A 25946-nucleotide genomic window follows, 5' to 3' on the forward strand; every position below is an offset into this window, starting at 1 on the left:
CAACTCCCCCTCCTACTTCCACCTCTGCCCAATCCCATTTATTAAGCTGATTAAGTACCCTTTGTGGTGTGTATGAAATATTCAAGGGTACAAGGTAAAACATATAATGCATATGTATTTATAAATTAGTTATTATTTACATAAGAAATGTAGAACAGCTCAGCAAATTAAAACTTCATATAATTGAATATATTTTCCTAAAGTGGACCGTTATGTTCTCTCCCTCAAGCCTCTATTGCTGCCTCTTTCTGTGTCTTTTATGATGAAGGATGACCCTTGGCTCCAGCTTATTAAGCGCCATCTGTGTTAAGTGTGAAATATTTGAGGACAGGATGTAAACCACATTTGCAACTTAGCTACTTTGTAAGGTTGTGAAACACACAAGAGACTATTTTGAATAGATTAGCAAATTAACTCACTATATGAAAGTAAGTGGCTACATTAAATCCATGTTCCTAGTACTTTAGCTCACATGTTATATCATTTTTATCTCCAACTCCCGGCCACCTCTTCTCATTGTGTCTCTTTCACTCTGTCCTGTATCTTCTCTTTTGCCTTTGACACATGTCCAAAGAGACGATGTATACAATGCCAATGTACACAAAACTCTTATTTTCTCAATTGATGAAATTTATGGGAAAGCAAGATCATGCGCGCAAACTCACTTTCTAGAAACTAACGAAATAATTTGAGAACTGGGAGAAAAATTTACTCAGTGATGAAAATTTAAAAATGGAGTCACCAATTTTGAGGAATTTGACTCATTTCTTTAATACTTGTTTAAATCCAAGGCAAAAAGCAGAAGCCCTCTGCTTGGAGCTATTTCCTGCTGAGGACTGAAAGCACACCACACGGAGTATCCAGGGTTCTCTCTTAGCTGGAGATGCCAGCAAGACGCTGGCCCCGATGCATGGAGGAGGAACCTCGGTGGTGTAATGCACTATGATTTGGGCCAGTGACCTCAAGGTCAGCTATTGGAGCCCACCAGCTGCTTTTCGAGAGGAAGCTGAGCCTTTCTGTACCTGTAAAGACTTACAGTCTCAGAAACCCACAGGGCCAGGGAGTTCTTATAGAGAGAGAAACATAATCAAGTTGGAGAAGTGAACGCTCGTAATTCAGTCACAATGAGAACATATCTGAGGACAAGAAAACCACGTCCACAGTTCCTGACACAAAGGGATCAAATGCTGCGCTCAGCAGAAAGGCTTCCTCCCACATCAGTCCGCAAACCACCCATTGATTTCTCTTTCCTTTAGGTCATTGCAGCTCTCTGGAAATACTGTATGTATTTATACCTCCCTCTATTGTTCGGATGTTGTGACACTGTCCCGATCTGGTGGAGGGGTGGGTGGATCGGGGAGAATGCGTTAAGCACTCAAACTTCAGAGTAGGGGATCCACATCTCTCACGTTGTTCAGAGCTATCCAGGGAAGCACCAGCAACAAGCCTGAAGTGGTTCATACATCTTTCGGTGCCATTTGATGGCTCGTTCTTCCTCCCTCCCCCACTCCCATCACTTCTTCTTTTTTTCCCTCCTAAATCAACAGCAGAGGGAGAGATCCGTGCTGTGATTCTGAGTGTAGACTCTCAAGCCAGCTTGCTGTCTAATTTCCAAACTTTGCTTCACAACATACCATGTGTATGACTCAAGGAAAATGATTTCAGCTGTCTGAGCCTCAGTGTTTTTCTCTGAAAAACTGGACTCATAATAGTGCCTACATCACGGTGTGGGCCCAAGGGTTAAGTAAGTGAGGCCATGTCCTTAGGGAAGTGCCAGACACATCTTACATGCTCAAAAATAGATCTTTATTGCTCCCGTCACCTTGCCTGCTCATGACTGTGAGGGACAATAACAAAACTGGAAAGGCAATATCCTGTGCTGACGCTGAGGGTGAGGGGGACTGGCTGGCTCACACATTGACAATGTGAGTATGAATTGTTGAACCTTTCAGGACAGCAATTTGTCAATATGCATTAAAAATAAAGCAAAACTTCAAACGGCACCTACACTCTAAAATAGCAATCTCAATATTCTATCTCTATCCCAGGCAGATAATTATAGTGGAAAAAGTGGCATATGGAAAAATGGTCTTTGCAGTGTTACTTATAGCAGTAAAACACAGACACAATAATTGTTTAAATACATAAGCCATACACATGAGGCCATTCAGAATGATGATATCATTGTACTGAGTTTCCCAATAAAATGCTACATTTCTCTGTGATTATAATGCACACCACACCACCATTGAGTATGCCCTGGCCTTGGATAAGGACATTTAAAAATATTTTTAAAGTAACATTCCAAATAGGTAATAATGAATGTGCATCCATTCATTAGATTGTCCAATGCTGCACACATTAAGTTTGCACACTATGCCATTAGTGAAATGGAAACAGATTTACACAGCAATTCCATAGGAGAGTAACTTGTTAAAGATTATACAGCAGAATGTTCAATAATTATCAGTCAATGTACCAAACTCGTCTGAAAAGATTTTTTGAGATGATGGATGGAAAGGATCTATTAATTTCCATCTTTTGTTTTTCTGTGGGCTCTGATTTTCCCCACAGAAACTGTGTTGCCCGTGGGACAAAGACTAAACAAAATAGAAGCTGGGGTCTGCTTGGAGGTTGAATGAATGAGAAGAGGGAGCAGAGGTCATGGTCCAGTTCAGAATCCAGGTGACCAAGGCAAGACCCATGGTAGCTACAGGTGCAGCCAGGCAGGCACAGAGCATGACTATGCTATATTGGAAGAAGGAACAGACAGGTGTTTTACAGGGGAACCTGGAACACTGCCCCAAACTTGGGAGCTAGAAGCCAAGTTCTCAGATAAAAAATCCTAAGGTGCACAGGATGAACAAACAGACAAACGAGCCTAGAAATAAATAAAAGGAATGGGAAGTGATGGGGCCCATTGATGGCTTTTGTCTGTTTTGAGTTAGTGGACTGATGATCAGGTTGGGAAGACTATCCGTCCCACCCTAGGCTTTCCACCCTCCCCAAATCAGTAGGATTCATGCAGGAAAGAGGGTATTCACGGGTAGAAGAAAGACAGCGCCCCACTCAGTGTGGTCACACCTTGTCAAAGTGCCCAGGTCTATGGGTCACAGATAGAGCAGGTGGCACAGTCTGAAATGATTTTTGTAAAGATGTGGGTATATGCTTTCAACAGTCTTGGATGTGTACTTGGCCCTTGGAGAGGGGAGTGGAACGGGGGCGGAATACACACACAGGCCAAACTACCTGCCTACCAAGGAAAAGCCTGGGACAGATGGGGATGGCTTATTTATATTCATGGCACAGAGCTGGGCTCTCTTAAGACTGTAATTGGTCCAAATGGATTCAGGCAGTTGCAGGCTCAGCCTCTTGGGCCTGCGGTGAAACTGTCCCCTCAGGACCCCCTTGTCTACCTGCTGGTGTGTAGCCCATCCCAGCACTGTCTCCAGGGGACAGGGGACAGGGCTGTTTACAGAGATGATACAAGATGTACTAGGACTGTTACCTCTCGGGATGAAGGGCTGCTGGAATCTGAGCCCCAGCAGGCTGACTGCTACTAACCACACACAGAACAGCGTCAGATGCTTGGGGCCCAGTGACATTCACTCCTGGTCACCTGAACAGCTGCTCCTAAAACCTGAGCAGTGGGCATCAGCAGTCAGCATTCATCTGCTGATGGCAGGGGAACCTTCAAGATGCTTTTCAGTCCCCTAGTGCCACCCACCAGTCTCCAGAGACATGGCCTCAGAATGCCACTGCAGGAGAGTGGACCCACCCACCTGAGCCCTAACCTGCTGCTTTCCCTGTGCTATACACCACAGCCTCTCATTCCTTGCGCTTGTCACTCCTCAGGAATTCCTTTGTGGAGCACAGCTTGGCTCCCTCCCACCCCTCATTCCAAACCTGACAATCCTGCTTATCCTTCAAATCCATTTAAATGCCACTGTTTTCAGATTGCCTCCCTTAATGCTGGAGTGAGAGAAAACAGAGGAGGGGTCCCCCAAGATGGCATACTATGGCATCACAAGGAGAGGGAGCAGATCATGTCCAGATAATAAAACAAAAGGACAAGGGCACCTTTTTTCATTTGTAACTGTGAATTCAGGGGAGAGGTGGTAGTGGGGGTGCTATTGTTGTTTTCTCCATCAAGACGAGTGTTTCTGGAGGATTAAAGTCAAGAGCCCCCAGCTTTTCAATAGGGGGAAAAAGCTTTCATATTGCCAAAATACTCGAAGGTTAGTTGAAATTCTGGGTGTCCCCTCCCTGAGGCCTATGCAACTCATCTGTTTCCAAGTGGACAGAATTTAGGACTACATTTGTCAATACCCAAGGATTAGCCATTAAGAAAACTGCAGGTTTTGCCAGAAAAGCTTGTTTCTGAGGTGCGTGATCCACTTAAGAAAATAAATCCATGGCTAATCCCTAGACCTGGCTGTGTGCCTAACCTCTCCTGGGGTTATTAACTTGTCAACTCAGCACTGGCAAAGTTAAGTAAATGTCTTAATGAAATCCTTAGGGTCAAAGCTCACCTCTCTCTCCACATTGGGCTCTATTTTCCTTTCACTTATATTACATCCCACCCCTAATGCCTGTGACTCTCTGCCAGACTATCAAGGGGTGGTCAGGTATAGGTTTAGAATCCGATTTGCCTGAGTTCAGGTCTTGATTTTGCCATTGTGTAACTGTGATTTGGAGCAAATCACTAAATTTCTCTATGCCTCCATTTCCTTATGAAAATAGCAACAAAAAAAAGAAAATAGCATCTATATCATAATATTGGTCTGAGGATTAAATAAGTTATCTCTACAGCATTCAGAGCAATGACTGCCATGTGATACAAATCACCAAACTGTTAAATAAAATAAATACCTGTGCTGGACCGGATTATCTCTGTACCAACAACATGGCCCAGAAGGTCATACTGGTTTAGGCGAGAGCCGTCCTGTGCCACCTCCACAGATTTATTCTTCCCAAGGGTCCAAGAATAAATCACTTCAGCTGTTGTATAGGCATCTAAGACAGAGAGGAGTCAAGACAGAGAAGTTGAGGAAAAGGAGGGTTGGTTACCTTTACTACTGAACTTGCATGAGATTGAAATATAATTTCCATTTCCAATGAGTTCTGGATGTGTGCTCCGTATTCAACTACAGTACATTTATCCATCCATCTGATAGACTTTCACGGGACAACTATTACAGTATATGGCAGCCACACAGAAATGAACTTGAGGTGCTCTCTTTCTTTAATGAATGGCTCATAGATCTGCCCACTGCTAGTAGGGTGGTAATGTTGCCTTCCCTTGTAGGTCAATGAGAGAGTAGGGTCGGGGAGGGATGGCTATTATATGAACCAATGCAGACATCACCAACTCAATCAATCATTGGAGCCAGAGAGGTACTGTAAATGAGGGAGTCTGGCTATTTTTAAGAGCAATAAACTTCCAGATATGCAACAAAATTGTGTTTAATTAATTATGAGGGAATCATGTGAGATAATGCAAAAATGCATATTAGTGATGTTTTACAATAAAAAGTCCAAAGTAAAACAGCAATATTTAATATTTCATTTTCTTTCATAAGGCATTCCACTTTCACTTACAAACCAGATATGTGACACCCTTTCTTCTGCACCAGGGTCTTAATATCAGGCCTTGCAGTTGGCATTCCACTGTAGAGTCCAGCTTTTAACACATTCACTTGGAACTGGAGTGTGAGTGGAGGTAAATGAGTGGAAGTTATTTGGCTTTAGTTAGTATCCAAAAGGAAGAGAAATGTATGTCTCCACATTTCCAAGCAGAGGTTGACTCTTTACATTGTAGATTTCCTGTGTAGACTGAGCACCTTGCCGCCAGAGACCTAGACGCAGAAAGGGCAGTGGGACCATCACCCTCTGTCCATTTTGTCCATGTTTTGTGTTGTGCCAGCCAGTGGGGGGTTTCCACCTTATGGGGGTAACTGCTATTGTCATCTATGTTCTATTTAAGCTTTTTACTACAAAGCACATAATTCCAGGTGAATCTGTCAATGTACAAATGTAAACTCTGTGTCCCTGCCAAAGTTGGTAAGGTTGGATATACTTTGTGAAATGTTTGACATGGAAACTCACGCACATATAGTCATGATGATCTGCATTCTTTAAACTTGTTAGTCATTTTCTGATTTACTTTCAATGGTCAACATAACTAAACATTCTTCATTCACATGCAGATTACCACTGTCATCATGAAGAGCACATATGTCACTATGATACCATGTAAATCTGCGCTCTCGTAAACTGCAAACAATTGCCACTGGAAGTTAAATTTTTCTGAATCACTTACCTTGTATAACGTCTCAACAAAATGAAAACATGTGTAGTTAGACACACGACTTCTACTACAAATAGTAAACACTTTAAAAATACATGTGGAATCTCTTAAATGCTTTGGTGTCTGAGAGCCCTGATCTTTGAAAACAAATGTGCAACTGAATCCCCAGAGGCAACACTGATGATCTCCATTCAAACACAAAACGACGGAAACTTTGTATCTGATTTTTTGAAGCAATTAACATTTCCATTGTATATCCTCTCTCTAGAGCAATCATAGCATGTGTGCATGTGTATGTTGACCATGGGTTGAATGACTGTGATGCCTGAAATTTTATTTTTGTTAACCACAGCACATTGTGTGTGTATAGGAAAAACATAGACATGTTCTATAATAAAATGTAAAGGATTCTATCATTTTTGAAAAACAATCACTTCAGTCTACTTGTCTTTTCCCCTACAATTTTGATAGCAAAAAGTCCCAGACGTATAGAGTTACAAAGGTTACAAAGGTCAGAATTAAGGACAACTCCCTTTGCCCTTTATTGTGATGTAAATTTCCCCAAATTTAAGTAAACTAACCTATACTTTCACAAGAAATTTCTCTTCAGTAGCAAACTTTAAATTACAGAAAAGGCCTTAAGCCTATTTCTTTCCACTAAAGTAAAAAAAAAAAAAAAATAAAACCAACAACAACCCAAACTCACTGCCTTTGAGACAATTTTCACTCCTAGTGACCCTTTGGAGCAGAGTAGAATTCTCTGTGAGTTTCTGCGACTGTTAAGTCTAGGATAGTAGAAAGCCTCATCTCTCTCTTGCAGTGCATCTGGCAGTGGGTACCTTACGATGTCAAAGGAAAGATAAATCAGAACCATACACACCAGAGCCAGCTCACTTACAAACTCAACTCTCTCATGGATTTCAACGCATCGCAATACTCTATTGGGTTTCTGAGATTGAGCAACTTTGTTGATGTTAGCTACCATCCAGTGAGTTCCAACTCCTAACAGTTCAACAGAACGAAACAACTGTTCTGTCCTGCACCAGCCTCACAATTGGTCTTCTGCCCATTGTTGCAGCCACTGTGTCAATCCATCGTGCTAAGGGACTTAGTCTTCTTAGTTACACCTCCACTTTACCAGGCATGGTGTCCTCCTCCAGACACTGGTCTCTCCTAACAACATGTCCAAAGTACGTGAGAAAAAGTCACCCACCTATCTTTGCTTCTAAGGAGTATTCTTACTATAATTCTTCCAAGACAGATTGGTTTGTTCTGTCAGTCCGTGGTACTGTCCACATTCTTTGCCAACACCATAATTCAATTTCACCAATTATTTTTCGGCATTTCTTATTCAATGTACAACTTTCACATGCATATGAGAAGAATGAAAATACCATGGCTTGGGTCAGGCACACATTAGTTCACCCTTGACTACGGTGTACATCTTTACTAGAGCAGAAAGCCTTATCGTTCTCTTGAGGATCAGTTAATGGTTTCAAACTGTTGATTTTTTTGGAGTCAAATATGCACCCGTTTATGCTACCAAGGTTTCTTATAAGTTCACTAAAAAATTTAAACATAGGAATGGATCTCACCTGTAATCCATATATATTGCCTGTATTTCCTATACTTTCCCTTTAACGCTATCAAGAGCCCGTAATTACATTACAAACAAATTAAGAATGCTAGTAGGATTATTATAGCAACTGACATTGAACCTTGTTTCCAGGGAGAGAGTAGAAAATGATAGAGATTGTGGGAAACGAAAGCACATATGCCTACTTTCAATTCAGCTCCAGTTGACTGGTAGAATGTACAACCAATGCTGTCAAATCTTTTGATTTCATAAAATAATTAAAGCTGTCTGTCTCATATGAAATCTCCCATATGCCAACCCTCAGAAAATAACTTCTAAAGCTGCAAACCTTGTATTGCTACTGTTTGACAACATGTCAGACAAGTAAACCTTGGATAGGTAAAACAAATCACATCTCCAAATCGTTTATTTGTGACTTATGACCTAGAGACTTCTTCCCAGAGATGGTACACTTTCGTGTGCTTCATCCTGGGAAACAAAAGATCCTCTGCTACCTGTGGGAACTCTAAGGCTCCCAACTGGAACTGTAGATCCTTAAAGACTATCACTCAAAGAAAACCTTCTCTTGTAGATACTTCTTACATCTAGAAACTATTATTGATAACTGTGACAAAACCAATGAAATGGCCTTTATGTCAGGAGTTGGGAATATATTTTTAAATTGTAGACAGCAAACTGTATGGAATAGTGAAAACATTATTTTAGAAATTAAAATTACTGGAGTCAAACCATTAATATTTGACTAAGAGAAAGAAGACACGATAGACACCCGATTTCATAGGACCTTTGTACTTTCCTTCTCCCCATTGAATTTCATCTTTAGTACATATGCTTGGATCCTTCTACTCCAAAGAAGAGAATCACCTCTAACTGACTTCTTTCCTTTTCAGGCAACTCCCTATGTTATAGAACAATTCAGGGTAGCTCCCCATGTTCATACCTCCCTATTTTTACAGAACAACGCAGTGTTTCCCCAATCTACACAAGACTTTGACAAGGTGAAAACTAGAAAGGAAACCTGCACAGGGTCAGAATGGGCGCTGATGCGATTTTCTATCCTAAGATAGAATAATTGTTTTACTTGATCTCTTAAGTGGAACAGGTGGCTCAAAAACCTCTCAATATTATCTCCAGGGATCCAACCTTATTTTCCCCAAGTGCAGATGTGACAATAAGCTGTGCAACAAAAAGCATTGGTTTTATTGCTTTGACAAATATATCGAAGCAAAGGGATCTGTGGGGGCAAAACCAACAAATAAACTTTTCTTCTCATGAAATGGGAATGAAAGCAAGAGAAGCATGAACTAATGAAGGAAGAAAAAGAAGAAGGGAAAAATTTAATTGATAACTACTCGATTGCATGTTGGCTCAGAGGCATTCCTTTAATGGTAAACAAAGCTTAATCAGTTGCAGTGGTCTGCTTCAGGGAGCTCATAGTCCCCTAGGGGAGGAAGAGCAACTGAAATCCTGATGGCATAAGTCTGACTCTGAGAAGCACGCACACAAGTAGAACAACAGCCAGTGTCTTAGGAAAACAGAGGTGAGAACTGATACTCCTGCTCAGAGTGGGATGTTGGAGATGGATCCGTAATGTGTAGGATATGCAGAAGAGGAAAGCACCTTCAGCAGGTGAATGGACATTCCTCGCAAATTAACAACACGTCAAAGGTAGGAGCATGGAGTTTTAAGGAAATTAATGCTTTCGCTGTACTTTCCAGCAAAAGAGAAACTGAGGTAATATTATATTTAAAAAAGTCTCCCACTAGAAATAAGGACACCAAGTTTACAGACTATAGGAGTTGTGTATGTATCTGAAGTTGAGAGAGATGATAGGGCCAGATGTATGCTTTCGTGAGATAAATCTAGCTGGCATTGGATGACAGATTGGAGAGAGCTGCAAAAGCAGAAGTCCAGACAACAGTCAAAAATCCAATACAATGTTTAATTTGAGGGACACTTCTCAAAACACACACACACAAACCGAAGCTCACTGCGATTGAGTATATACTGACTAGTAGCAACCTATGAATCTAAGTGACACTTAGAGAAGATTATGCATTAGTCGACTGTGGTCTGAGCTGAGTGGGACAGAGAGAAGTGTCATCTCTATGGTTGGTGTCACCCTGCGTGGTAGTAACTCATGATGTCACTCCCTGCCCTTCACTCATGGCGGCCCTTCCCATGCCAGACCATACAGAATCCTTTGTGAGGTTTATTGCCAATTTTGATTTTAGAATAATGTGATAAATAAACTTACTTAACTGTAATGTTCCTTAGATTATACAGACACCACCAAAAATTGTTTAGTAAAAGTTGTTTATACTGAATTAGATTATCTACATTATTAATAACTCGGAAGTCTTATTTTTCACATTATTTTAAATTAATTGTGACTTCATTCTCAAACAAGTTACTGGCACAGGTTCAGAAATACTAATGCTCATACTATGATACCAAAAACACCAGAAAATTGGGTAGAATCAGTGTCTCTAAAAACACTGGCAGCAGCTAAAACAACAGGGTGTGCGTGTGGCTTGGGTAGACAAAAATCACATGATTTAAAGCATCATATTACTTGAGTATTAATGATAGCTCTGATTCAAGTGCATGGATGTTCACAAAGTCCAGCCTTGTAGGATTACTGATATGTGTAAGGTTGACTAGTGGGGAAAATGCATTGTTATAACTACAGGGACATTTTTAGAAAAATAATGTTTCTGCTGAAACACTGAACAAAAATTTTAGACAGCCCTCTTTAATTTCACCCCTTCTGACACTGTCACCAGGGGGGGTTGGAGTCTCGAGCCTCTGAACCCTCCTAGGGATCATATTGACAGAGAAGAGATTTCAAAAGTAGAACAAACCAGAGCTCATGACTTTCCTAACAATTACGACAGCAAAGAAGGCAGGGTTCTAGATGACATGACAGTGTAGATTTTGCAAGCTCATGGATCATGATGAAATTCATCCACCTTTTGGGGAACAGCACGTTAGACCCACCTCCCTTCTTCAATAGCCCTTGGATTCCTCTACTTTCTTGGTTCCAATTATTTCTGCATTATCCAAAAGACTCCTTTACTATAACCCCTTCTATTATGAAAAATGGGAACTAATTTCCTCAGAGACCAATTTATTGCTTGTTATGTTCGGTCTACCAGTCAATAAATATTAAGGCACTACACTAGATATTAATAGGCCATAGGATACTTGAGATCCCATTCCCTCACTGAGCTTACAGTCCTGAGGAAAGAATGACAATAAATAAACAAGGTGATACAAGATCATAATACATTCTTCATAAGCACTAGGAAGAAAAGAAAGCCAAGTTTCAGAGATGACGTATGATGTAATTAGATAGTGTTCAGAAAACACCACTATCCGGGCTTGGTTTGGAGTTGAAGCATGGAAAATGAAAACTACTTATACAAGAACTTCTAAGTGGGAGAGATCCCACAGTGTGCAGGAACTGTCAGAAGGATAATGCAAAGGGAAGTGATATGATACCAGGTTCGATAGGTAAATAGCAGTTAAAATACAGGAGCTACACCAAGCTAGGAGACACAGAAGAAGCCTTTCGATAAAAGCTACAGACTGGTTTGGGAAAACTCAGTAAAAATCTGTTGTGTTAAACTCTATGCAAACATTCATAGAGCATACTAAACTCTATAGAGAACTCTATACAAACATTTAGAGACTACTAAAATTCATACATATATATCATATTGCTCTCAAAATAGTGCACCCACATACAACAGAAAGTAGAAATTGTACCTTGTGAGTTTTCCAGAAGTGAATTTTAGTTTCATTCACCCTCATTCAATAGTTCAAAAATTTACCTTTGAAAATAAAAGTATTCGGGGGGTACCCCCCAAAGTGGAATTTTTTTCAAAGCTATGTATTTAATTTTTTTTGCCCGTGGCAGCTCAAGTCATAACCACTATACCACCAGGGCTCCTCTATTAATCTTTTTAATGAAACAACCTTATCACCTTCGAAGTACTGTCCGTTACACTTCATACAGTTGTCAAATCTGTGATTCCATTCTTGAAAACCTTTTTCAAATTCAACTGTTGGGATGACTGACAGCACCTCCCTTGTTTTTAACTTCACCTCTTCTACGTCATCACATTACTGCCCATTCATGCCCCTCTTAATTCGTGGAAACAAAAAGCAGTTACACGGAGCAAGGTAAGGTGAGTAAGGTATGTCTGGAAAGAGAGGCACACTGTTTGGGGCCAATAATTGGTGCACTGAGATGGCTGCATGAGCAGTGCACTGTCATGGTGGCAAAACCAGTCCCCGGTCTGCCACAAATCAGGACTTTTTTTGTTGCACACTGTTACATAATCTTTTCAGAATCTCTTAATATGAAGCTTGATTAGCAGTCTTGCCTGGTGGAACAAACTCCAAATGCACTACCAGTTAACATTTTTATCTGTTTGGGAAGCTGGTGGACCTCCAGAATGAGGATTGCCATCAATCAACATTTCACCTTGTTTGAAATGAGAAAACCACTCATACATTTGAGTGTTTCCCATAGCGCTGTCTTTGTAAGCTGTGTTCAACATCACAACAGTTTTTGCAGCATTTTTATCCAGAGCAAGAAACAAAATTTCACAGTCACATGCTGTCCTTTTAAATCGGTCATCCCACACACACTCACCAAAGAGAAAACCAAACACACACACACACACACACAAAACGAGGTTCCGGTGAAATGGCTTTTATGAAAAAAAATACCCTGTGACCAGCGAGAACCTTCCCAGGCAGCGCCACTGAGTACACTAACTCAGAATTAGTTGCTGGATGCTTGCTTAGCAGGAAAAATACGTACTACAAAAGTTCCGCCTAGCAGAGCTTTTTCCAGTTTCTTTTTTTTTTTGAAGGGGAGTTATGGGGGGTAGAGTGGTAACCACGGTCAAAAAATCATGGGTCAAATTTGGTACTACTCCAGCAATTGGAAAATAAACCTTTGAAACTGGTTTCAGTGTGGATTGCAAGTGAATGTTATTACAAAAATCCTCACAACTGGAACAATAGATAGCATCATGATAAATGGAGGAAAGATTAAAGTTGCCAGGGGTTTTGTCTTGCTTGAATTCATAATCAGTGCCCATGGAAGCAAGAGTCAAGAGGTCAAACAATGCATTGTATTATATAAATCCACTGCATAAGACATCTTTAAGTGCTGAAAAGCAAGGACGTTACTTTGAGGACTACGGCATGCCTGACCCAAGCCATGGTGTTTTCAATCGCATTATATGCATTTGCAAGTTGGACACTGAAGAAGGAAAACTGAAGAATTGATGCATTTGAATTAGTGCACTGACGAATAGTACTGAAAGTGCCATGGCCTGCCAAAAGAAAATGCAAACAAATCTGTATTGGAAGAAGTAGAGCCAGAATGTTCCTTAGAATGAAGGATGGCGGGACTTCATGTCAAGTACTTTGCCCATCTTGTCAGAAGAGACAAGTCCCTGGAGAAGACAGCAGAAAAGTGGAAGTCCTTTGACAAGACAGACCGGCGTGGCTGCGAAGGTCAGCCAAGCATAAGGATAATCGTGAGGACGGTGCAGGAGTGGACAGTGCTTGCTTCTGCTCTGAGTCAGACCCGACGCGCGGACACCTAAGAACAACATAAGCGATTACAAGAAAATCACAGCTAGAACGGAAAATTAATTTGTTCTTCAAATAACAGTAAAAATTATGTTTAAGAAGATGATGAAAATTATACAGTCACGAGTCACCACCAAAAAAGGGTTGATGATGTTAGCATATAATCAGTTCCTCAAAATTGCAAGTAACCCTTGAAATTAAGACTGTAATTCCCTTGTGAGAGAAGAAATCAATGGTGGCTACCTTGAAATTGTGGGATCAGCATCGTTAGATGCTGGGTCAAGATCGCTGGCTTAGCTGGTGTCCAATGAAAAGGGGCCCAGAACCACCATAAGTTTACTATTTTAATCCCTTCCTTGATTTAATATGACATGTATTAATCAGACAGGCAAGCATCTTCCCGTGTAAAGGAATGGTACTGGAAATTATCTCCTAGCACTGACTCCCATGGTCAGTGTAAACAGAGCTTAATCATTTCAGAATTTAATCTGTACAAAGCAAAAAATCATGGATTGTGGTTTCAAGCTGAGCCATACTTACCATATATACTCAAGTATAAGCTGACCTGAATGTCAGCTGAGGTAACTAATTTTACCACAAAAACTGTGCAAAAAATGTGCTGAAAAACTCGGCTTATACCTGAGTATATAGGGTCTATCACCTCCCATTCTCAATAGTTTCTCCAGAACAGTTGTTAAGAATTTACTTTCACTTTTCATATAAGCAGTGCCCGTGGAAGCACCAGTCAAGAGATCAAACAGTATTGCATTAGGGACATCTGTTGCATGTGATCTTTTTAAAGTGTTAATGAGCAAAAATGTCCCTTTGAGGACTAAGGGATACCTGATCAAATTCATGCCATTTTAAATTGTCTTATATTCTGGAAAACTACGTAAGGAAGACCAATGAAGGATTGATGTGTTTGTATTACTGCATTGGTGAGGAATATTAAATATACCAATGCACTGCCAGAAAAAATGAAATCTGTCTTCAAAGAAGTACAGACAAAATGCTCCTTGGAAGCGAGGAGGGCAAGGACATCAAAAGGAACCAATCTCTGGCGACAAAGGACTGTAAATAGAGGTCAGGTCAAAAGAGGAAGAGCCTAACTAACATATGGTGACGCAGGAAAGACTGTGAAGACGGTGTAGACAGGGCAGTCTTCCCTTCTAGTGGTTACCCTACGACTGGTAACCATCTTGACAGGATGTAACAATAACAAAGTACAGACAGATAAATGCATATGTACACACGCAGAGAGAGAGATGATTTCTCTTATCTTTCAAAATGTTTTGGTCAAATGTATTTTCTAAGAGTTCTACCCTGATCACTTCTACTTTAAAATGCAACAGCAACACCTCGTCCCACTCTCTCGAGGTCTGACTGATTCAACCTTAGTCTGCAGTATTATTTTTCCCATGGTGCTTCTCACCTTATGACATACTTTAATCTCTTGCATTCATAACTAATAATATAATTTGCCATTATGATCCCTATTACAATATCAAATACATAAAAACAGGGGCCTTTATTTAACCTATAGATACATTCTAAGCTCCTAAAAGAGAGCCTGGCACACAAGAAACAATCTCAAGTATTTGACAAATCACTGCCTCAGAAAACATATGTCGTATGTCATCCACTAGTTTCTCTGTGGATAAAAATGAGGCAGTCTGCTCCTGTAAAGGTTTTGAAATCTCGAAACTGCACAAGAGCAGTCCTAACAGGAGTCGGAGTCAATTTGATGGCAGTGGGTTTGGTTTGGGTTTATCAAACTCCTTGTCTACTGCAAAATATAGAGTTAAACACAATGAAGATGTAGTTAGCACAAACCTTACGACTCCTTATGAAATTTCCTCCATTATTCTTAGATTTAGAAACTCACTCAAATGCTACTGATTTTTTTCTTCTAGTTCTACTCTTTTTCTCTGTACAATTTAAAACTACTGGCCAAAGCCATACTCTCCAAGGTGATAAACACTCCAGAATCTCTTCCTGTCTTCGATTCACTTTTGAGAAGTGGGCAGAACTAGATGCGAATGTGGGTGGATTGGACATTTCAAGAAATAAAAGCAGATTCTTTTTGAAGGACTTTGTCCTTCGGCAGCTACTGCTATAATTTTCCTTGTACACTGTCCTCTAAGCAATTTAGAAAATAGATGTTAATGCTTCAGGCTAATGAGAGAGAAAAATTAGTCTGAGATGGCACACTAAGGTTTGCTGTCTGGAAGAGAAAACTGCATTAAAGACTGGGCCCTTCTCCTCCTGATCAGTTAGGGCCACTCAACCCCGCCTGCCTCCTTCACTCCCATGCTTTCTTGAGTAAGAGCCTCAGCTTTGTAAACACTTACAAGGAAAATAAAAATATTGCATTTCTGTTGGAAGAAAATTCGGGAAGCAAAATATAACAAAATACATACAGCTTCCAAACTTCAGTGGGCAGGCGTGCACATCCATGGGGAAGTCTTCCAAATGCATGGGACACTCGGCATGGATTGTCAGCCTAAAAGAGAAGGACAATTCAAGTTCAGATACAGCAAATGGCATTCAACCCAGGCTCCATTCCTGCTCACCAAAAATGGCATACTACTACGAATCATAGATTTTCTTTGTTTAGATGCCAGTATTTATGAGAACAAAGGGTAGATTAAAAACAGGTAGATTTGAACTAGGCAGCCTGTCACAGCAGCACGTGGTATACAGGTTTTTAAAATTGTTTTATTATTTTTCCTGTTTATTAGTCCATTTTCCCCCTAAACCATTTTATTAGGAGCTGCTCTAGACATCACCCCATTCCATAGTTTGATCACATCAAGAATTGTTGTACAATTGGTATCATAATCAGTTTCAAAACCTTTTCTTCCTTCTTGAACTCCTTGATATCAGCTCCCCATGAGCTCCCACCTCCCCCACTGTACCCCCAATAACCCTTATTCTAGTTGCTGTCTCTAAAGGTATACAGATTTTCCAAGCAGCTCTGAATTCCACCCCACCACCTTCAGAGAAAGAAGAATAACTTTTCTGCCCTGAATGTGACTTCCTTAAGCAACCGCCAAGAAGCCTACAAACACCCGGGCACTGACTCACTCACTCCTGATCACAGTCTAGTTATCTCTGCAACTGGGTTAATAATAATCCTGATTTCTCGCAGCAGGTTCTCACGTAGGTTAACCGATTTACAGATTGCACTGAAGAGGAGAGGCGTGCAGAAAGAATATCTTTACCCTGATAATTAACAGGATCATAAGACGGCTCTGTTGCTCTCAGCAACTGCAAGGGATGGCTTTTGGAGAAAACACACACACAGCAGAAAATATAAAGGTAATGGGGGGCCTCAGAGACCACTGAGGGCCAGTCTGAAGAGCTCCTGCATTTTTTACATGTGGGAGAGAGTTGCATGGATTCCTCAATGGGAACCTGTATGCGGTATGATTTACCATGTCCACATACTCAAGTGGGAAGTCCTGGAAGCAGCATTCTTTCCATCCCCTGAGGCTATATCTCTTCCTGCTTCTCTCCCTTCAACTTCCCTCCCTCTCAGGAATGGTTTTAAAGCCCTATAATATTCTAGGCCCCATGCCCACTTACAGTAGCAAAGCTAACAGGCTTGGTGCAAGACCACAGTGAATTTCTTTCTAGTGGAGGCAGATAAATAGTGCATGCACACCGACATTGTGATGTGCACTGCGAGGAAGTACATAGTGCAGTGAGAACTTGGAGGACCATATCTGGCAAAGAATACGCCTCACTTCTCCTTTGGTCACTGTCTTAAAAATTGTAGTGGAAGTGTGGTTTCAGGGCCAAGGTGTGCACTTTGGAGTTACATAGTCCTAGACTCAAATTCTGAGGCTATCCCTTTCAGAGTGTGAGATTTTTTGACACTTGTATTTGTCCTTTATATTCACTGCTATATCCTGTATCCTCTTTATCTAGCACATGTTGGACACATAGTAGGGTTTAAAAATTCCTATTAAATGAATATAAGAAAGGCCTGAAAATTCCTGGTCAGTTCCATACAGGATTTACAAAAACCTCCTCATTTTAGAGATAGGATAACAAAAGCCCAGAACATAGAAGGAAGTTTCCTAGGATCATAAATGTACTTGTTAGTAAAGCTGATATTTACATTCAGTCTTGATTCCCAGTTCGGAGCATTTCCTGCTTCATGGAATAGGAAAGGGTACTCCTGAGCAAAGCAATTCTGGGTGAAGTTTCTGGCCCAGAGCAGTCTGCTTGTGTAAAGTTAAGGAGAGGTGTCTCAGCTATGGAAAAGCCTTGAATTGTAAGACTTGGGTGACCTCCATTGTTTCTCAAATCAGTGTAGAGGACTGAAGCTAAAGAAGTAAGACACTAAGTGTCCAGACCAGGTTGGTGGCTTCTCCTGTAAGATAGTTCGAGAAATAACCTTCCACCTGGGCATCCACCTGAAGCTTTAGCACCTCTTTACAGGAAAGATTGGCCAATAGAGTATTAGGAAAACACCATATCACAACTGGAACCAATGCATATAAAGTGCAGTTGCTTTTTAGTTTATGTGAAAAAATATTTTCTGAGGTACAATTCAAATACATCACATAGTTGGGTCTTCCACTTTTATCCAATGTGACTTCTACCCATCAATTGGGCTGATTAATCCTTTTACAATTACTATTACTATTTATAAAGTTAAGTTGGTCTACCATGCTAATTTTTTCTGTTTTTTCTTGCCATCTTAATCCTTTCCTGACTTGTTTTGGATGAAATGTCTTGAAAGCGTGCCCTTTGCCCTCTTCTATTGATTTCCTGAGGAGCCATGGTGGGCCAGTGAACTAAGCATCAGACTGCCATTTTCCAGGCTGGCAGTCCAAATCTGCCAGCTGCGGCATGGGAGAAAGATGAAGCGCTCATAAGTAGTGCCAGTCTGAGAAACTCAATCTAGGGTGGCTGTGAGTTGGAATCTTTCAGGCATATGTACAATGTCCTGATTCTCTCCGGTTATTTGTGCACAGTAAAGTCCCTGGGTTGCACAAATGGTTGACACTAATGCCTGCTAACCACAAGGCCAGCAGTTGGAAACCACCAGTCAGCTCCTCATGAGAAAGTCCCATTACAAGTTATAGTCTGGTCAACTCACAGGGGCACTTCTAGCCTGTCATCTAGGGTTGAGATGAGTCAGAATTGACTCGATGACAGTAAGTTTGGTGTTGTTTGGCTTTTGGTTTACTAACCTAGAGGATGGGAATTGGAACCTCCTCATCAGCATCACGGAAGGAAGCTCTAGTGGATCCCCTCCTGTAAGGATTGCGGCAAATGAAACCCTATGGAGCTCAGTTTGATCCTGTAGCACCTGGGTCACCATCAGTCAGAATACAAACTCTTTAGGTAAACAATTCCTAAGTGCAAGGTCTTTGTGAGAAGATATCAAGAGAGGGGGGATGAAACAGAGATGCATAAGTCAGAATCCTTGCCTTCAGTGGCTTCTCTTAAGGGCAGAGAGGAGATTAGCTTGAGGATAGTCAGGGAGTGTCTGGTTGCAGAGAAGCTTTGAAGGGGTCTTTTAGAGTGTAGCTAGGAGGAAGGATAGAGCAAGAACAAGGACAAAGAACATTAGGGCACAGGAGGTCAGAGAGGATGCATTAAAGAACCAAGGAAACAAGAACAGCATAATTTGACTTATGAAGTAACCTGCCTGTACAAACATGTGCTTTCTTCTCTAAGCTTTTTCTTAGAAATGATGAGTAAGAAGTGGATGGGAAGGAAAATAGGAACGTTATTATACAATGTTCTGTGCCTAATCAGAAATCACTGCCTTTTACATCTTGTCTTGATCATGTATTTGCTATGGTCTTATTTTCCACGACCCCATGACTGCTGGGTAAACATAAAGTAATTTCCCCTTGGCATTACTCATAAGAAGCAATATCTTGGAAATACAAATAGAGACAATGAACATGATTTTATTTATTAAACGCTCATGGAATTATTTCAGTATCCTACACAAAGTTTCTCTTTTAGTCAAGCAAACAGAAAGTTTCTTAATGAAATACATTTCTCAAATTCCTCGCTCTTTGAGCCATGAAACCCATTCTATGCCTTAAAAATAACGGGTGGATTGCTGTGATATTACAAACTGAATCGTTGTCCAAGGCACATGGGGAATTTTGCAAATATCCAAGGAGCACTGAAGGTTCAAAGATTTTTGCCATGAAGTCCTGAGCTCTTACTTTTTATCCGGAGAAACTGAAAATAAGACATGGGAAGAGATTTCTTTAAATGCAAACAATCGGTGTCCAATATCCAGCTCGGTGTTCTCGTTAATATAGACCTTTCTGACAATGTTTTTCCTCCAAATATCTGGAAGACGAATTCTCACACCTATTTTAAGTCTTTGCTTCATTATGATCTTTGGTATGAGGCTTCCTCTGACTTCTAAAAGGGTATAGTCAATCTTCCCATGATCTTCGCCGCTCCCCCCCCCCCACCAACACTATCTAACAAACAGTAATTTGGTTGTTGTTGTAGTTTATCATCGATTTTCCTTCTCTCACAATTTTAAGGTTAGGGGTTTTTGTCTCTTTTATTCCTTGATGTGTCAAGGAGCCTAGGACAGTGCCATGTAGTACACTGTAGGTGTTTAATAAATACTCATTCAGTGAGTGAATGCCTTCGCTAAAGGTGTGGCTTGCTAGGGGAACTTTTCAGAGAGGAGGTGTAAAGTGGACAAGGGAGGGTTTAGGTATAAAAACTCACGACCGTCAGAACTAACTCTGAGTCATGTAGACCCTGTGGAGGGTTCACAGTCTGTAAATCTTGATTGTTGCTCTTAGGTGCCCTGAAGTCTGTTGCACTTATAGCGATCCTGTGTAAAACAGGAAACGCTGCCCGATCCTGCAGCCTCCCCACAATTGTTCAATTTGAACCAACTGTTGCAGCCATGGCGAAAAGACAACTCACGAAGGATCTCCTCTTTGTTTGCTGCCCTTCTGCTTCACCCAGCATGGGGTCATTCCCCAAGGACTGCTCTCTTTACTCACTCTTCTGGCACTCCACGATACTTTCAATATTCTCCATCCACACTGCAGTTCGAAAGTATTGCTTCTTCTGCAGTCTTTCTTAGCCAGTGTCCAGTTTTCACATGCATATGAGGGTTGGGCCATGTGCAACTTAGTCCTGAAAGTAGCCTCCCTGTTCTTCAACACTTTAAAGAGACCTTGTGTGTCAGATTTACCCAATGTAATGTGTCATTTGTTTTGTTGTTGTTGTTTGACTGCTGCTTCCATGAGTATTGATTGTGAATTTTAAAAATCCTTGATAAATTCAATCTTCCCTCCATTTATCATGCTGTTATGTATCGGTGGCCCCGTTAGGAGGATTTTGGTTTTCTTTATATTGAGTTGTAATTCATACTGAAGTAAGTGCTTTAAGTCCTTTTGGAGTTTACTAAATAAGGTTTGAAATGTGTGTATCACAGAGAGGTAACAGGTCTTCCTCCAATCTTGATGCCTCACTCTTTCTCATAGAGTCCAGCTTCTAGGAGTATTTCCTCAGCGCACACATTGAATAAGTAAGGTGAAAGACTACAACCCTGGCAATATCTTTCCAGATTTTAAATCACACAACATTCCTCTGATCTGCTTGAACGGCAGCCTCATTGTCCATGTATAGGTTCCACATGAGAAAAATGACATAAACAAGAGAGATAAATAAATAAATTATATAGTATATTAAAAGTTAGTATGTCCCAGCAATAAACATGAAAAGATGCCAGGTAGAGAGTATTTAAAAGGAAGGCAATCTTATGGAGATGGTGACTAGTCCGCAGGTTCCTGGGGGGCATGGGAGGTGTGGAGAGGTCAGTGGGGAACAACAATGATGGGTAGAGTAAGTGTTCTAAAATTGATGACAAAAAGGGTATAGCTTTTCTGCTGGTGTTTAATCAATCAAGTTGTATGCGTAAAAATGATAGTGAGGTAGGAGGGTAAAAAGAGGAAAGAAGAAAAATATATTTATATGCATATTTATAAATATAGGTATACCTGTTTATATATATATATATATATATATATATATATATATGCAAATACAACAAGGAAGCAGATGGACTTTGGGCCTCTACTTAAATCTTACTCAGTATGGGTTCAAAAGCAAATGAGAAGAAAGCTGATGGTGCCTGGCTATGAAAAGATACAACATCTGGAGTCTTAAAGGCTTACATTTAAATAAGCAGACATCCAGCAGGGAAGCAACAAAGACCATGTGGAAGAAGCCTGTGTGATCATAAGGTGTCGATGGGAAGAGGCATCAGAAGTTCAAAACCAAGCAACCAAATTTATGTGTGTGGACGTGGATGAAGTGGAGACCAGAACCCCAACTGTAAGATAATTTGGACAGCCCCTTTCAGAAGGGCCACATCCAAGGGATAAATTCAGGGTGGAGTATAGCACTGATGAACCACATAACTATCTTGTATTTCCTCCCCTTTACATTGTGGTATTTATTTGTTTTACCTCATTAATCATGTTTGTTTTGCATATGTTAATTTGTATATTTAAAATCATTCAGTACATGAAAACCAAGATAGATACCCTTTCAGAAACAGTTAACACGAGTAATGGTTCCCCGAGGGTAAGGGAAGAGGCAGGAGGGTGGGGGAGGTTAGGATAGGGAGCTGATAGCATTGATAACTGTATAACCCCACTTGATGTGATCAAACAAAAGAATTATGTGTGAATGGATTTATGAGGGCGGTACCCCCCAAAAAATGGAATTCCACCCGTCAAAGCTATATATGTATATATTTACTAAACAACTTTATCACCTTCAACGTACTCTCCATTACACTTAATACATTTGTCAAATCTGCTATCCCATTCTTGGAAACCTTTTTCAAACTCATCTGTTGGGATGTCTGAGAGCACCTCCCTTGTTTTTTTTTCTTTACCTCTTCTATGTCATTAAATCAATTTCCTGTTCCTCTTCATTCTCAGAAACAAAAAGGAGTCACACGGACTAAGGTCAGGTGAGTAATGTGTGTGGGGCAAGAGAGGCATGCTGGTTTTTGACAATAACTGGTGCATTGAGATGGCTACGTGAGCAGGTGCATTGTCGTGGTGGGAAAACCAGACCCCTGTCTGGCACAAATCAGGCCTTTTTTGTTGTACACCGTTATGCTATCTTTTTAGAACCTCTAAATACAAAGCTTGATTAGCAGTCTGACCTGGTTGGACTCCAAATGTACTATGAGTCAATGTTTTCATCTGTTCGAGAAGTTGAGGGATATTCAAATGAGGTTTGTCATCAATTGACACTTCATCTTTTTTTAAATGAGAAAACTTGTACTCTGACACTTGTACACTTGAGTTTTCCCATAGCACTGTCCTTGTAAGCTGTGTTCAACATCAAAACAGTGTCTGCGGCATTTTTCCAGAGCAGGAAACAAAATTTCAAAGCCGCTTGCTGTTCTCTTAAATTGGTCATCACAAAAAACAAGGTTGAAGACAAACTGCCTTTATGAAGAAGTCCACTGTGACCAGAGAACCTTGCCAGGGCACGCCACCCACTGGGTGCACTAACTCAGAGTGAATAGTTTGATGCTCACCTAAGCGGGGGAAATGCATACTAAGAAAGTTCCACTCCGCTCAGCACAATTTCTGTTGGGGGGTGTGGGGCTGTGGGATAACCCCCTTGTATTTGGATTGTGTAAGATATGGCACAAACAAACATACAAAACTATTATAGAGAGGAAAAATAAGGGTTCCTGGGAGGTAGGGTGGGGGAGGGAGGGGATAAAGGGGAGCTGATATCAAGGAGTGCAAGAAGAGAGAAAATATTTTGAAACTGATTTTGATAGCAATTGTACAATAATGCTGGATGTGATTGAACTAGGAATTGTTATATCTATAAGACCTCCCAATAAAGCAATAAAAAATTTAGAGAAAAAGAGACATTTTAAGTTCCAATAGAGTATTCCGGGAAGACCTCACTGAACAGGTGAAATCTGAAGCTAGATCTGAAAGAGATAAGAGAGAAAGACTTGGCAACACCCGGGGAGAGAACATTCAAAGTAGAGGGAATAGTATATGTAAAGGTTCTGAAGAAGCGTGTGCAATATGTTCAAAGAAGAAAGAATAGGCCACTGTGGTTTTAGTGGAGGGATGAAGGGAGGAAGGTGATTCATAGAAGATGGATTCAAAGCGGAATCTATGGTACATGGACCAAATGGAGTAAAGCCTCTTAGGATTCTTTGGCTTTTACTCTGAGTGAAATGTGGAGGTATTGCAAGGTTTTCAGCAGAGGGGTGACTTGACCTGACTAACCTTGTAGGATTATTCTGGTAGCTATCTAGAGAATAAACTGAAGGAAGACAAGAAGAAAAGAAGAAGAGTGAAATTCAACACACATCATGATTCAAAATACTTTAAAAAGGTAAGGATAGACAAGAACTTCCGCAATTGGTAAAAGACATCCATGAAAAACCCATATCTAACCTGATAGTTCATTATGAAAGACCAAAGGGTCACTGGTCCACGTTCACCAGCTATGCTATAGGAGAAAGATGTGGCAGTCTGCGTCCACAAGGCTTTGGGAATCCTATGTGGCACTTACACCTAATCGTATACAGTCACGAGGAGTCTGAGTCCACTCTAAGGCAAAGGGCTTGGGTTGCAAACCAGGCACAAGCCATAGATGTCCTCTCCTTTTTCTCACCATTGTATTGGAGCCTGCCATAGCAAGTGCCAGGAGGAGAATGACAGAGAGTGACTGTTCATGGGAAGCAGGTTTCATTGGGGGAAAGTAAAATTTCTAAGTTTGATTGTAGTGTACAATACAAGAGTCATATTTTTTGCAAGAGCAGTCAAGTATTTAATGTGGTTCATCTAGCTTTGGCTATCACCAAAGGACCTTTTCCTGCATGGGCCTGAGAAAAAGGTGGAGGAAGAAACTTTTAGAATTCACCTGTGAGTGACTGTGAACAGGATTCCTTGGAATGCCATCTTGCTGCGTATAAATTGAGACTTCAGAGAAGCAAGAAGGGGTTTTCATTGCGAGCAAGAGCCAGGAGTGGAGCGCCTCTTCTGGACCTGAGATCCCTGCACGTGGATCCATACGTTAGCTAGGCCATTAGAAGAGCAGCAGCAGAACCAGGAGCCAGAGCAAGGAACAGAGTGGTTGGACTTCCCAATCCATGGGGCAAGGGAATCTGACTGCTTTTGTGCAGGAGGCAGACTTGTAGAGTGGGGTATGGCTGAGCACTGAATTCAAGGAGCTAGGCTTGCTGACCCACAGAGCTTGAGCTGAATGCCTCAGGGCTGAGGCATACAGTGTAGTGGTATGCCCCTTGGGGCATTCATTAGTAGACATGAAAGAATTTGTAACATGTCCTGATAAACACTTCTCCTGAGTATTTCTCCTGTAACTCCTTAATAAAGCCTTTAATCATGCATTTGTCTGTGCATTCTCTGCAACCATTGCAATGGATATTAGAAGACAGAAAAGTAAAATAGAGAACATGAATTAAGACAACACATTTATAGTAGGTAACTTGTAATATCAGTAAATATGCTTTTAAAAATAAGGCAGATATTGACAAACTGATTCTAAGATTCATATGAAAAGGCTAAACCCCAAGTGGCCAATATGGAGCTGAAGGAGAACAAAAGCAGAAGACTGACACTAGCTGACTCAACAGTTACTATGAATGCGACAGTGATCATGACAGTGTTAACTCGGTGAAGAATTAGATAGATCATTCCAACAGAAATGGACACAGAATTGACATCTTTCATGAATGTTAACTCAACATCAATTCTAGAACTCCATGGAATCACACACACCTATAACAACGTCTAGATAGCATTGTTATTAGCTGTCATTGAGTCAGGTCTGACTCATAGTGACACTACGGACAGCAGAATGAAACACCATCAGATCCCGCATCATCCTCACAATGGATCTTAGGTTTGAGCCACGGCTGCAGCCACTGTGCTAATCCATCCTGCGGAAGGTCTTCTTCTTGTTCTGTAGCAGAAGACACTCTTGTGTAGACGAGCTATTCACTTAAAAAATTACTAAAGATGGCGATACTGGGAGACTGGAAACACAGGGAATCCAGGATAGATGACCCCTTCAGGACCAGTGGTGCAGGACATCATGCTTGGTAAAGTGGAGGAGCAGCTGAACAGAGAAAGGCCCTCAGGCTGCAACAGTGGGAGCAAATGTAAGACAATTTGTGAGAATGACACAGCACCAAGTAAGGTTTCCTTCTGTTGTGCCGAAGATTGAGATGTGTCGTAACGGACTAGATGACACCTCACAATGACAACATAGAGTGAGGATCCAATTTGAAAGCCAACCCCACCTCTTAGTGGACGTGTGCAAGTTACTTCCGCTTGTTAGTAACACTAACTTGATTTGCTTGTGTCCATCTTGTAGATTCTAAAGAAA

General features: G+C 40.9%; 1 protein-coding gene across 1 annotated transcript in view; it reads right to left on the reverse strand.

Moving 5' to 3' along the window:
- GABRA3 (gamma-aminobutyric acid type A receptor subunit alpha3) overlaps positions 1-25946 on the reverse strand; it is a 181026-nt gene that overhangs the window by 27730 nt on the left and 127350 nt on the right. Inside the window, exons 5-6 of the mRNA XM_075538542.1 lie at positions 15944-16026; positions 4873-5016 (exon numbers count right to left, since the gene is read on the reverse strand). Of these exons, the coding sequence (XP_075394657.1) occupies positions 4873-5016; positions 15944-16026 (227 nt within the window). The remainder of the gene's footprint in view (positions 1-4872; positions 5017-15943; positions 16027-25946) is intronic.

This window comes from Tenrec ecaudatus, chromosome X, assembly GCF_050624435.1.
Source record: "Tenrec ecaudatus isolate mTenEca1 chromosome X, mTenEca1.hap1, whole genome shotgun sequence".
NCBI lineage: Eukaryota > Metazoa > Chordata > Mammalia > Afrosoricida > Tenrecidae > Tenrec > Tenrec ecaudatus.